Below are 15,036 nucleotides of genomic sequence, written 5' to 3' on the forward strand. Positions count from 1 at the left end.
AATATCTAATAAAATCGACTTCCAACCCAAAGTTATCAAAAAAGACAAGGAGGGGCACTTCTACTCATCAAAGTTAAAATCCTCCAAGAGGAACTCTCATTTCTGAATATCTATACTCCAAATCTATACAGCCACATTTATTTAAGTAACTTTAGTAAAGCTCAAAGCACACATTTCTCCTCACACAATAATAGTGGGAGCTTCAACACACCACTTTCATCAATGGACAGATCATGGAAACAGAAACTAAACAGGTACACAGTGAAACTAATAGAAATTATGAAACAAATGGATTTAACAGATATCTCCAGAACAGTTTATCCTAAAACAAAAGGATATACCTTCTTCTCAGCACCTCATGGTACCTTCTCCAAAACTGACAATATAATTGGTCACAAAACAGGCCTCAACAGATACAAAAATATTGAAATTGTCCATGCATCCTATCAGATCACCATGGACTAAGGCTGATGTTCAATAACAACATAAATAATAGAAAACCAACATTCACGTGGAAACTGAACAACACTGTACTCAATGATACCTTGGTCAAGGAAGTAATAAAGAAAGAAATTAAAGACTTATTAGGGTTTAATGAAAATGAAGCCACAACATACCCAAACTTATGGGACACAATGGAAGCATTTCTAAGAGGAAAACTCATAGCTCTGTGTGCCTCCAAAAAGAAACTTGAGAGAGCACACAGTAACAACTTTACAACACACCTAAAAGCTCTAGAACAAAAGGAAGCAAATTCAGCAAAGAGGAGTATACTACAAAAAATAATCAAACTCTGGGGCAAAATCAACCAAGTGGAAACAAAAAGAACTATTCAAAGAATCAACCAAAGGAGGAGCTAGTTCTTTGAGAAAATTAACAGAATAGATAAACTCTTAGCCAGACTCCCTAGAGGGCACAGGACAGCATCCTAATTAACAAAATCAGAAATGAAAAGGGAGACATAACAACAGATTCTGAAGAAATCCAAGTATTATATTGAATAGGTAGGGAGAAAGTGGGAAATCTTGTCTATCCCTGATGTTAGTGGGTTTGCTTCAAGTTTCTCTCCATTTAGTTCATGTTGGCTACTGGTTTGCTGTATATTGCTTATGGGCCTTGAGTTATTGATCTTTCCAAGACTTTTATCATGAATAGGTGTTGGATTTTGTCAAATGCTTTCTCAGCATCTTAGGAGATGATCATGTGGTTTTTGTCTTTGAGTTTGTTTATATAGTGAAATTTTGTTGATGGATTTCTGTATATTGAACCATCCCTGCATCGCTGGAATGAAACCTACTTGGTCAGGATGGATGATTGTTTTTGATGTATTCTTGAATTCAGGTAGCGAGAATTTTATTCAGTATTTTTACATCGATATTCATAAGGAAAATTGGTCTGAAGTTCTCTTTGTTGGGTCTTTATATGATTTAAGCATCAGAGTGATTGTGGTTTCATAGAATGAATTGGGTAGAGTACTTTCTGTTTCTATTTTATGGAGTAGTTTGAGGAGAATTGGAATTAGGTCTTCTTTGAATGTCTGAATGTCTGATTGAACTCTGCATTAAACCCATCTGATCCTGGTTTTTTGTTTTTTGTTGTTTTTGTGTTTTTGTGGTTTTGGTTTTTGTTTTTTTTGGTTTTTTTGTTTTTTTTTTTTTTTTTTTTTTTTTGGTTGGGAGATGATTAATGACCATTTCTATTTCTTTAGAAGAAATGAGACTCTTTAGATCATTAATCTGATCCTGATTTAACTTTGGTGTCTGGTATTTGTCTAGAAATTTGTCCATTTCATCCAGGTTTTCCAGTTTTGTTGAGTATAAACTTTTTTAGTAGGATCTGATTATGCTTTGAATTTCTCAGGTTTTGTTGTTATGCTTTCTTTTTCATTTCTGATTTTGTTAATTAGGATACGTTCCCTGTGCCCTCTAGTGAGACTGGCTAAGGGTTTATCTATCTTGTTGATTTTCTCAAAGAACCAGCTCCTGATTTGGTTGATTCTTTATATAGTTCTTTTTGTTTCCATTTGGTTGATTCCAGCCCTAAGTTTGATTATTTTCTGCCATCCACTCCTCTTGGGTGAATTGCTTGTTGTTGTTGTTGTTATTCTAGAGATTTTAGGTGTGCTGTCAAGCTGCTAGAGTATGTTCTCTCTAGTTTCTGGTGGCACTCAGATCTATGAGTTTTCCTCTAAGGACTGCTTTCATTGTGTCTCATAAGTTTGGGTATGTTGTGGCTTTGTTTTAATTAAACTCTAAAAAGTCTTTTAATCCCTTTCTTTATTTCTTCCTTGATCAATTTATCATTAAGTACCATATTGTTCAGCTTCCACGTGAATGTTGGCTTTCTATTATTTATGTTGTTATTGAAGATCAGCCTTAGTCCATGGTGGTCTGAAAGGATGCATGGGACAATTTCAATATTTTTGTATCTCTTGAGGCCTGTTTTTTTTACCGTATATGGTTGATTTTGGAGAAGGTACCATGAGGTGCTGAGAAGAAGTTATATCCTTTTGTTTTAGGATAAACTGTTCTAGAGATATCTGTTAAATCCATTTGTTTCATAATTTCTGTTAGTTTCACTGTGTCTCTGTTTAGTTTCTGTTTCCAGGATCTGTCCATTGATGAGAGTGGGATGTTGAAGTCTCCAACTATTATTGTGTGAGGTTCAATGTGTGGTTTGAGTTTTACTTGAGTTTCCTTAACAAATGTGGATGCCCTTGTATTTGGAGCATAGATATTCATAATTGAGAGATCATCTTTTAAGTGTTTACCTTTGATGAGTATGAAGTGCCTCTTTTTTCTTTTTTGATAACTTTGGGTTGGAAGTCGATTTTATTCAATATTAGAATGGCTACTCCAGCTTGTTTCTTACGACCGTTTGCTTGGAAAATTGTTTTCCAGCCTTTTACTCTGCGGTAGTGTCTGTCTTTTTCTCTGTGGTGGGTTTCTATATGCAGCAACATGTTGGGTCCTGTTTATATAGCCAGTCTGTTAGTCTATGCCTTTTTATTGGGGAATTGAGTTCATTGATACTAAGAGATATTAAAGAAAAGTAATTGTTGCTTCCTGTTCTTTTTGTTGTTAAAGTTGGAAGTCTGTTTTTGCAGCTGTCTTCTTTTAGGTTTGTTGAAGGATTACTTTCTTGCCTTTTCCAGGGCATAATTTCCTTCTTTGTGTTGGAGTTTTCCCTTTATAATCCTTAGAAGGGCTGGATTTGTAGAAAGATATTGTGTGAATTTTGTTTTATCAGGGAATAGTTTGGTTTCTCCATCTGATTATTATGTGTTAGGAGGAATTTATTTTCTGGTCAAGTCTATTTGGAATTCTGTAGGCTTCTTATATGTTCACTAGAATCTCTTTTTTAGGTTAGGGAAGTTTTCTTCTATAATTTTGTTTAAGATATTTACTGGCTCTTTAAGTTGAGAATCTTCATTTTTATCTATACCTATTACCAGTAGGTTTGGTCTTCTCATTGTGTCCTGGATTTCCTGGATGTTTTGAGTTAGGATCTTTTTGCATTTTGCATTTTCATTGATTGTTGTGTTTTCTATGGAATCTCTGTACCTGAAATTCTCTTTTCCATCTCTTCTTTGTGTTGCTGATGCTCGCATCTATGGTTCCTGATTTCTTTCCTGGGATTTCTATCTCCAGAGTTGTCTCCCTTTGAGTTTTCTTTATTGTTTCTATTTCCATTTTTAGATCTTGGATGATTTTGTTCAATTCTCTCTCTTGTTTGGTTGTTTTTTTCCTGTAAGTCTTTAAGGGATTTTTGTGTTTTCTTTTTAAGGACTTCTACCTGTTTAGCAGTGTTTTCCTTTAATTCTTTGAGGGATTTTTATGCTTCCTCCTTAAGGGCTTCGACCTGCTTAGCAGTGTCCTCCTGTATTTCTTAAACTGAGTTATTAATGCCCTTATTAAAATCATCTACCAGCATCATGAGATATGATTTTAAATCAGAATCTTGCTTTTTGGGTGTGTTGGGGTATCCAGGACTCCCTGTGATAGGCATACTGGTTTCTGATGATCGGAATGGTCTTGATTTCTGTTAGTAAGATTCCTACATTTACCTTTCACCATCTGGTAATCTCTGGTGTTAGATGGTCTAGCTGTCTCTGGCTGGAGTTTGTACTTCCTGTGATTCTGTTAACCTCTGTCAGTATTCCTGGGAGTTAAACTGTCTCCTGTCCAAGAAGCTCTGTTGCTTCTGCAGCCCCTGCGCTCTCCCCTGAGGACTGGTCTCTGAGAGTCCTGGGATACAAAATGATGGTCTCACCTGTGTCCCAGGGTCAGAGCTCTCTCTAGAGGCTGACTCTCCTCAGTGATCCCAAGATCCTGCGTGTGCTAGGGTGCCTGCTGTGTTGAGAGTCCTCTGGGGAACTTGGGACTGTCTGCTGAGTAGATGCCCAATGTAAAGCAGGGCTGGCGCCAACTGGAAGAGTAGTTAAGTTTTCGAATTATTTTCAAACACTACTAATAGGAGTATCTGATTTTTTTATAATAAGCTTTTATTATTCACTATAATTTTTTATCTCTGAGATAATCATATGTATACACACACTCACACACATACACATTCCTTAAAACTATATGATAATATAAAACCTCTCAATGTTAGCAGTAAAAATCTAATGGCCTCTAGAGCTTGTGTCTCTAGCTGCATATGTAGCAGAAAATGGCCTAGTCTGCCATCATTCGGAAGAGAGGCCCCTTGGTCTTGCAAACTTTATATGCCCTTGTACAGGGAAATGCTAGGGCCATAAGTGGGAGTGGGTAGGTAGGAGATCAGGGCAGGCGGGGGTATAGGGTACTTTTGGGATAGCATTTGAAATGTAAATGTAGAAAATATCTAATAAAAAATTGAAAAGAAAAAGAAATAAATCACCTAGAATGCCAGAGTATTTAGAAATAACTTCTAAGACAACACTAAAACAGTACAACACATCATTTAAGATGACATGGCATAAGTACATCCTGTTTTTTTTTAACTAAACTACTAAAATTTATTTTAAAATATATAAAAAAATCTAATGACATTTTCAAAGAAGGCAAAAATAATGCAAAACACAGATTGAAGTTAATTGGTTAGTTTCATAATATTAATAGTTTTATTGGTTACTTTTCCTCTTGATCTGATTAATCAAATAGAAAAATTTCCATAAAAACAACTTAAAGATGGAAGTGCTTATGTGCATGCTGTCTAACATGGTAAGTGAATCATGGTGGCAGCTGGTCATTTTTTTTTTTTATATCTCCATGTCAATAAGAAATTAGTATGTTCTTTATGGTTTTGACATATGACCTAAGGGTGGTAATGGATATGAAATTTCATGGGGTTCTTAGCACATTATGAACCTTTAATAAATATCAGGTATATCAGCATACTTTGAGGAATGCTATTTTATAAATTGTGGCTTCCAACATTTTGCTACATGGAGTAGAGAATCTCTTTTTATAGTCATTGAAATATATTTCAAGTTCTTTCATATTATATTTCAACATTCACTTTGCTTTAAAACACACTTTCTCTTCCTAATCTTGTATACTTTATAACACTTTGTCTCTCATTTGTATTTTCCTATAAGAATGATCACAGTGAAGGTAGTCACATCTCAGAAACCCTGCCAGCACCATTGTATTCAGGTTCCAGACAATAATTTTACTCTATAATATATATATATATGATTAGCAAGATTCTCTGTCCTACCTCATTCTTCCTTGCACAGACATTATGGGTCATTGTGGATTTACCATAATTCCTTGTGTGATGGTAATTCTGCTCTATCAAAGTTCTTTGGATCATTTCATTATCACAGATGTTTGGACACTTGGTCTTCTGTAGGTGATGCTGTTTGGAGGCTTAGAGGTGTGGCCTTCCTAGAAGAAAAGCATCATTAGTGGATTTTGAGGTGTCAAATCTGACTGCATTCCCAGTTGACTTCCTAGGCTTTCTGGCTTAGGTTCAACTTTCAGCTTGCTACTTCAGCTGCCATGTCTGCTCCCTCTGCTCTGACATCATGAACTCGAACTCTAACTCTTTGAAACTGTGAGCCTGGATAACCCATTCTGTAAGTTGCCTTGACCATGGCCTTGTATCACAATAATAGAAAATAAACTTACGTGGATGTACACACAGTGAAATAAGTAGTAACAGATATTTGAAATAAATAATATTATATTTTAATATTTGGTTAGCAAAATTACCTTTCCCTCTTGTTTGCTGTTCACTAGTTAAATCCAAAGTCATTAAGACTCTCATGTGTTATACTCTTTTTTTTTTTCTTCCAGAACCTTGTGTATAGAACTGAAGGGTCTTAGAGGTTTGTCTAGCAGAAAAATTCTTAATTTTCACAGATGCTGATGCATGACTCCCACCTAACCAACAAGCCTTTATTAGTGGGAATTCTTCCTCAGAATTTGTGACTCATCTTCTTTGATACAAATTTAAATAAAACCAACCATTCTTAATAGTGATACTGTAAAATAACGGTAAATGTTTTAATCTGCAAATAATAGTGTATCCAATCGAGGGAAATGTATGTTTCTTTTTTTCCATTTTTATTAGGTATTTAGCTCATTTACATTTCCAATGCTATACCAAAAGTCCCCCATACCCACCCCCCCACACTCCCCTACCCACCCACTCCCCCTTTTTGGCCCTGGCGTTCCCCTGTACTGGGGCATATAAAGTTTGCAAGTCCAATGGGCCTCTCTTTGCAGTGATGGCCGACTAGGCCATCTTTTGATACATATGCAGCTAGAGACAAGAGCTCCGGGGTACTGCTTAGTTCATATTGTTGTTCCACCTATAGGGTTGCAGATCCCTTTAGCTCCTTGGGTGCTTTCTCTAGTTCCTCCATTGGGAGCCCTGTGATCCATCCAATAGCTGACTGTGAGCATCTACTTCTGTGTTTGCTAGGCCCTGGCATAGTCTCACAAGAGACAGCTGAAACTTAGGATACCCAAGATATAAGATACAATTTGCTAAACACATTAAACTCAAGAGAAGGAAGACCAAAGTGTGGACACTTTGCCCCTTCTTAGAATAGAAAACAAAACACCCATGGAAGGAGTTACAGAGACAAAATTTGGAAGTGTGACGAAATGTATGTTTCTTAGGAGAAGAAGTCCTAACATGTTCACTAAAATATCATGAAATTTTTAGACTGAGAAACTCAAGACCTACACAGTGGACAGACAATAAAGGATCATTGGAAACTAATGCTTGTTCAGGACTTGAAGGAATTATTAAGAGATTGGATATTATTCTATAAGGCTTTGTTCTATTATCATTCTTCCTCAGCAATTTGGGATGTAATTTGCCTATGGTGAGGAACGATTATGATTAAAACTTTGAAGAAATTGTTTAAAAATACACTTTGCTTCCTCTGTAACAGCAAGTCTTCTCACAATGACACATAAAAGTGTTCCCTTTTAGTACCAAATACAAAAAAAATATATTGATTTTTATCTAAAGCGTGTCATTTGCCATTTTGCATTAAAGCACTTTAAAACCTTTTAACAACAAGGAAGTTGAAACTAAAGTACTTTAAATGTACTTTCTGTGGTATAATTTCTTAAGAATATTTGATTTTAGGTATAGAATAATGACTGCATTTTATACACACTTTCATGAATTAAGTTTTTCCTTCAATGCCTGTCATGGCTTCTATAGCATAATTACAAAGTAGTCTTTTCCTTCATTCTTCAAATACAGTGTAAGATAAATTAAAATGCTTTTCTTTTAGAAGTCAAATATTTAAGTTTCATATGCATTTTGAAGGAAATGACTGTGAGTATTCTTTATCCACCTAGAAGAGATAAAAAACACTATTCATATGAATTACAAATGTGGTAATTAAAACAATACTGCCTTGCATATTTAATAGTAATATAATTCCCTAATAAAGCTGTGTATTTCTGATATTTTTAAGATCATTGATAAAATAAAAGAAATGATACACATAATGTCCTTTCATAATGTCATCATTATTCACATGTGATAATAATCATAATGTTCTAAGGTACAAATTGTAATTTTTTTCTGTCATGTAAAATTCACATTTTGTCCATTTGTACTCATTAAATGTTAACAGTTAGATTCAATTTAAAACTGATTTTGTAAGTAAGGTGTCATGTAAATGTTTTTATTAAGTCACATTTATTGAGTCATTGCTGAACATACAATTTCCATACAGTAATTTTTCATATGTATGCACAAATGGGCACTTAAATGATATTTGTCTCCTTAAAGAAAGTGCTTAGAATGATAGTACTCTCAGTAGCTCCCATTTAATTTTTAATTAATCATTTTATTCATTTATATTTCAAGTGATATCTCCCTCCTGGTTACCCATCTGCAAATCCCCCATCCCATACCCCCTCCCCCAATTCCCCTCCCCTTTGCTTCTATGAGGGTGCTCCTTCACCCACTCACCCACTCCTACCTCACTGCTTTAGCATCCTCCTATGCTGGGGCATCAAACCTCCATAGGACCAAGGGCCTCCCCTCCCATTGATATCATATAGGATCATACTTTGCTACATATGTATCTGGAGTTGTTTATTCCTCCATGTGGATTCTTTCACTGGTGGTTTAATCCCTGAGAGCTCTGTGTGGTCAGGTTAGTTGATATTGTTGTTCTTCCTATGGGGTTGCAATCCACTTCAGCTCCTTAAGTCCTTCCTCTAACTTTTCCTTCCATTGGGGTTCGCTGGCTCAGTGTGATGAATAGTTGGCTGTGAGTATCTGTCAGCCTGTGTGTATCTCCTGTCAGCAAGTACTTCTTGGAATCTGCAACAGTGATGGAGTTTTGTGTCTGCAGATGGGATGGGTTCCTAGGTGGGGTGGTCTCTCTTATTTCTTAACCTTCTCTTCACAGGTGACACTATGCCTGTTGTCACCTCATAGCTCTGATGTATTCTGTTTGTCCCACCCTTATATCACTAGATAAAGTGACACTTCTCTTACTGAATTCATTAGTTCAACTCCTTGTTTCCTTTTGATTATAGATAGCTTCTAGTTCATAGATAACCTGTACGTGTATGAACATTATTCATTAGGGCAGAATGAGAATGAAGCTAAAAAATTAAGCCATTGTTCGTGTTCAATATCATTGCAATTAAGCAACATAGGGTGCTTTGAATATTGTTCTCCAAGGACCATCAGCAAGCAAATGCCAGCTGGACTTAGCCCAGATAGTGAGAATGCCAAGCTACTGGGAAGATATCTGTATCTGGAAATTGCCTTTTGAGGTTGAGGGATGGTGGAGTTCTATAATAGTATTGCACAAGAAGAGCAGAAAGTTGGTGATTCAAAGTCTGGGCATTTGCCTCATTCAAAAGAACAGGAGTTGTGTGCACTGGTGCCTATAGTGGTAATTCAAAATTGAGGTGTCAGCACCTTGATGTCTATATTTAGTGAGGGCTTGTTATTTACTTGATATATAACACCTTCTCATTTTATCCTTAAATTGTCTACAGGATGAGTGTGTGTCTTGTAGGTCTCATTTTTTAGGCTATTTGATCTCATTCATGTAATCAGAAACCTCATGTCCTAACCACCTCATAGAGAACCTAGTTTTCAAGCATATATAGATATTATTGGGCTAGATAAACCCACAACCAATAATGTTTAAAAATAATGTGGATATTATTAGAGAACAGCCAAGAAAACCTGCTAAGTACATGCTTGCAGTAAAACAGAATTGCATCCAGAATGTCAATAGATAGGCAATAAAAGCCAAGACCTGGCCTTCTGGGATGGCAATTTATGCCTAGATTAGAATAGAAAAATGTTTCAGATTACTAATGTGTGACCTTGGAGAGCAAAGTAAAAGCAACCAAAAGAATATTCTGTTTTTTTTTTTAAAGTTGATCAAAACTGACAAATACTTAGACTATGAAAAGGAGATGGGATGACTGAACTTAGCAACCGATATAGAGGCACTACTACCAACATCATCCTTAAAATATTATGACACAGTATTACTTATACCTGTATGCCCACAAACTAGATATCTTAGATTGTGGAAAAGGCATAGTTTCTTCAAACCAACTCAAAAAGAAGGAAAATATCTGAAATTATGTATGACAAGCAGATGGATAAGTGCTAACTATGAAAACAGTAACAACAACGAAAAATTCTCAGATGTAGCGCTCTTGTTTGTTGAAGTTTATTGGATGTTCGAAAGTAACTTCAGTATATTGTTTGCTATTCAAGCCTGCAAATCTGAGTTGATTGCCAGGACATGGTTAACACCAGGTATGTGTTCCTGTAATCATAGCACATGGAGACAGACAGGAAGGTACATGGAGTTTGCTGGACAGATAACCCATCCAATTCGGTTAGCTCCAGATTCAGTGAGAGACCTTGTCTCAAACTAATAGTCAAGGTTAGCTGAAGAAGAGACCAAATACCTACACATGCCTCCATGCCCACGCGTACAAACCTGATACATCATGGCCTACATACACATGGTCTGATCTTGTTTATGTCTTTCTGTTTGTGTTATGTACTTACGGCATCCATCTACCTAGGAACTGGGCATATAGTACTAAACATATTTCATCACTTTCCATCTCTAATTGTGCATGGCTGCTAGGACTCCTAGACTTCTCTTTTTTGCAGTGCTACCAACTTTGCAAATATATAAAACTGTCCTCAACTGCTTGTTCTATATCCAGTTTTGTTGCCAGTAGAAAATTATCCTTTCTTGCCTGCTGTGAATATATTTTGTTATGTTTTATATTGTTGAACAAGGATATATAATTTATTACAGCCTAGAGTTACCAGAACATTCCAAGCTTGTAAGTTTCCATACCTTATGGTTAAAGCCTTCACATCTCCTTTGTTTTTCTTTTTACCAATTCTCTTCTTGTGCTGTCTTTCATGCACTGGCCATTCTTCTGTTCACAAATGTCTTACTGCTCATTAACTTATATTAAAGGATTTCTGTTGAGCTCTAACATTTCTTGGGCCTCAAATTCTAGATCATTCATCCAAAGTTTTCCCATTTAGAATTTGCTGGAAGTGCTTGCTGATGGAAGCCTGATATGGCTGTCTCCTGAGAGCCTGACAAATACAGAGACAGATGCTCACTGCCAACCATTGGACTGAGTGTGGAGTTCCTGATGGAGTAGTTGGATAAAGGGCTGAGAGAGTTGAGAGGGATTGCAGCCCCATGGAGGGAGCAACAGTGTCAACAGGCCAGACCCCCCAGAGCTTTTGGGGACAGGACCACCAAAAAACAATACACATGGAGGGACTCATGGCACTGACTACACATGTAGTAGAAGATGACTTTGTTGGACATCAGTAGGAGAAGAGGCCCTTGGGTCTGAAGGTGTTTGATGCCCCAGTGTAGGTGAATGCCAGAGCAGGAAGATTCGAGTGAACGAGTGGGTGGAGGAGCACCGTCAGAGACTTAGGGGAAGGGAGTATCGGACAGGGGCTTTCCATAAGGGATACCTGAAAATGGGAAAACATTTGAAATGTACAAAAAGAAAATATCCAGTAAATATTGACAGCTTAAAAAAAAAAGAAAAAATGCTTATAAATTTTCCCTTTTCCATGCCCAGTAAGGAAATGAAAGGGGGGAACACGAACAGATCTCATAACTTCCCCCTAGTCAAAACAGTTCTTTCTGTGATCTCCCTGGCCTCAATCTTGACTTTGTTCCATAGCATTTACAACATTTTGTGTAATTATATATAGTATTTCATGTATGAGACCCATTTCCTCTTAGTGACGTGGTAAGTTCATAGACATTTTTTAAAATGGAAGTTCCATTTTTATTTTACATTTCCAAAATTGAAGATTATAAATAATTGTTTCAGGTTCCATATTATATATATATATATATATATATATATATATATATATATATATATATATATATATATATATATACTGAGTAATATGTAGTTTATGGCAGCATGGTGGTGTGGCACCCCCATACCTATGTTGTCATTCAGCGAAATGAAAATAAACGTTGTTACTGTCTCTTCACCAGCACATGCATACAGTAAAATGAGCCAGCACTCCATCAGAGATCATTTGGTGTCCATGCCTAACACAGCTTATATGTGTACGGTTTAACTCCTAAGTGTTTTAACCTCCTCTCAGCTCAAGGCACAGGATGGTGCTTGGTGCCACCTTATCCCACTCAAGCATGGTCCCTTAGTTATGAGATCTCCAGGTTGGCTGGGATTTAAGACCTTTGGAAAACAGCTTGTTAACATACTTCATCCTAACAGAAAACCATAGTTTCTGTATGTGGTACTTTTACCCAGTCAGAAGAGCAGAGCCTGTAAGACATCATCTAAGGCAGTTAGACTTAAGCACAGCAAGAGACTGCTTTAGTTACTTCTCCCAGACCTGATCCAGGATTGCCACGTTCTTTAAGAAAACTGCACGGGGAGGCAAACAAGAAAGAATCACATGCCCAGAAAGGGAATAGGGTGTTAAACTTTAATTTGAGCCCTAGTGGTGAATTAGATAAATCGGTGCAATAAGAATGGCTGTGTACTATTTTGTTTCTAGGATTTGTCTGGTATGAATTTTCACTTTTTCAAAGAAATGTTAGACCTAGTTCATAAATTAACCTAAAGCCTTGTAATTAGAATTTCATTATACCTTAAGTTGGAATTAATTTAGGAATATATATGTGTGTATGTATATTTCTATATTCATTAATATGATTAATTTCAAACATATTTCACTTTATCTAATACTATCTATTAAGTAGATAATCAATTATATAGTTAATATCTCTAGTATTGTATTTTATGTATTATACAATGGCTTTGAATTTATATAGTTTTATTTATTTCTAAAATATTTTAGTCCATTATAAACATCATTTCTCTCAAAAGATGTATTTTAAAATTATGTATTGGCAATATAAAAAGATTGATTTTATTAAGATTTATTGGACACCATTGATGGTCTATGTATATAAAACCTTTGTCTTTCTTATGTTTCTAACTTTAACTTGTTCTACAGCCTACATCTTTGACATTAAATAAAATATAAAATGTATATTTCATGGATGGAAAGACATCTCAGTGTTATCTGGCTTTGCTTTTCCAGAGCACTCAAGTTTGGTCCTCAGCCCTCACTTAAAGAAGCTCATACACACCTGAAATTCCTGCTCCAACTGATTTGGGGCCCTTTTACGGCTTCTATGTATACCTGAGCACAGAGGAGACACACATATGTGTGCCCCCCCCCCACACACACACATAGAGAAAGAGAGAGACAGAGACAGAATGAATTTTAGAAGAATACACATACTAAACTGCTTCTAACATTGCTTTAACATTGTCTAGCATCGGGTATATGTATAGCTTTGAAGAACCTTTTGTATTACTTGAGGCACCTTAGTATTTTTTGCTAGATGATGTGTCTTACTTGATTATTGAGTAAATAATATTTTCACTATATCATTGATCTTGGGTCTCTTTTAGGAAGTAGTATTCCCTTAAGAGATTTTTGGATTGGAAGTCTGAAGTAATTTCCAGTGTTCTTGTGTGCACATGTAAAAATGTGTACATATCTGTTGTGGTACACCTCATAACTTCTCAATGATAAATTTGAAAAGCTTGTAATAGTTATACTTTACAGAAAGTATACTTTTCTCTTTCTTAACTCACACATGCTGTTTTTTTTTTTTTCAGTTCAATTTTGTGGGGAAATTGCTTGGACCAAGAGGAAACTCCTTGAAGAGGCTACAAGAAGAAACGGGTGCTAAAATGTCTATCCTGGGCAAAGGGTCCATGCGAGATAAGACAAAGGTACTGAGCTTTGAAGTTGCTTCTTCTCATGTTAAGCAGGGCTCCAGCATCTGGAGCCCTGTTTACAATATGTGGGGATGGCGTTCCCTGTTTTCTATGAGGCTTGCTTTCTGGTACCACACTGTTGCCCAGTCTGAAGTCACTATTTTCTTCCATCATCCCCCTGCCTCCTTCTCAGGACATAGTTCCTGTGTTGCCTTTTGTAGTTCTCTTTGTAGGTCACTGTCATATTGCTACACTTTTTAAATGCTCGGTGGGACGGTTCTCCATTTTGGTACTTGTTTGTTTTTAATTTTAATGTTTCTAATATTTTCTTTTTTAAATTGGATATTTTCTTTATTTACATTTCAAATGCTATGCCCTTTCTCAGTTTCCTGCCCTAAAAGCCCCTATCCCATACCCCCTTCTCCTGCTTCGAGGAGGGTGTTCCTCCACCCACCCAGCCAATCTCCCACCCACCCACTCACCCACTCCTGCCTCTCCACCCTGGCATTCCCCTACACTGGGGCATGAAGTCTTCACAGGATCAAGGGCCTCTCCTCCCATTGATGCTCAACAAGGACATCCTCTGCTATATATGTGGTTAGAGACATGGGTCCCTCCATGTGTATTCTTTGGTTGGTGGTTTCGTCCCTGGGACCTCAAGGGGGTCTGGTTGGTTCATATTGTTCCTCCTGTGGGGCTACAAACCCCTTCATCTCCTTCAGTCCTTTCTCTAACTCTTCCAATGGGGACCCCATGCTCAGTCCAATGGTTGGCAGCGAGATTTTGCCTCTGTATTGGTCAAGCTCTGGTAGCCTCTCAGGTGACAGCCATATCAGGCACATGTCAGCAAGCGCTTCTTGGTGCCCTCATTAGTGTCTGGGTTTGGTGAACATAAATGTGATGGATCCCCAGGTGGGGCAAAGGTTGGGTTTTTAAATTCCCTAGCTGGATACTTTTCCTTCTACTACCACATAATGCCATCCATTGCTCCTTGGATCCTCTTCAGTATTTCACTTGGATCCCGTTTGCTGAGGTTATGCTATATATTTATCAGAAAACGGAAGAATCCTGGTTTTGCCGTGAAGGGTTTCAGTGGTATTTATTACATGCATCATCTGACCCGAAGGCCACAACATGCTAAGGGACATCAAGTTTAATGTTTGTAATAATTTATTTCACATCTGAACCACTTTGCTCCTCACTTTCTAAACTGGTAGAAATTGTTCAGTTAGAATTCAGGGTTTGTGGAGATGTATTC

At 36.8% G+C, this 15,036-nt stretch overlaps 1 protein-coding gene across 4 annotated transcripts in view; it reads left to right on the top strand.

The window, feature by feature from the left end:
* Positions 1–15,036, top strand: part of Khdrbs2 (KH domain containing, RNA binding, signal transduction associated 2) — a 532,623-nt gene that overhangs the window by 147,188 nt on the left and 370,399 nt on the right. For all 4 annotated transcript variants that reach the window (XR_001783140.2, XR_001783141.2, XR_373242.4 and 1 more), the window contains exon 3: positions 13,677–13,793. Coding sequence is in view for 1 of the 4 variants with exons in the window: in NM_133235.3 (NP_573498.1) it covers positions 13,677–13,793 (117 nt within the window). In the remaining 3 variants the exon portion in view is untranslated. The remainder of the gene's footprint in view (positions 1–13,676; positions 13,794–15,036) is intronic.

This window comes from Mus musculus, chromosome 1 (assembly GCF_000001635.26).
Source record: "Mus musculus strain C57BL/6J chromosome 1, GRCm38.p6 C57BL/6J".
NCBI lineage: Eukaryota > Metazoa > Chordata > Mammalia > Rodentia > Muridae > Mus > Mus musculus.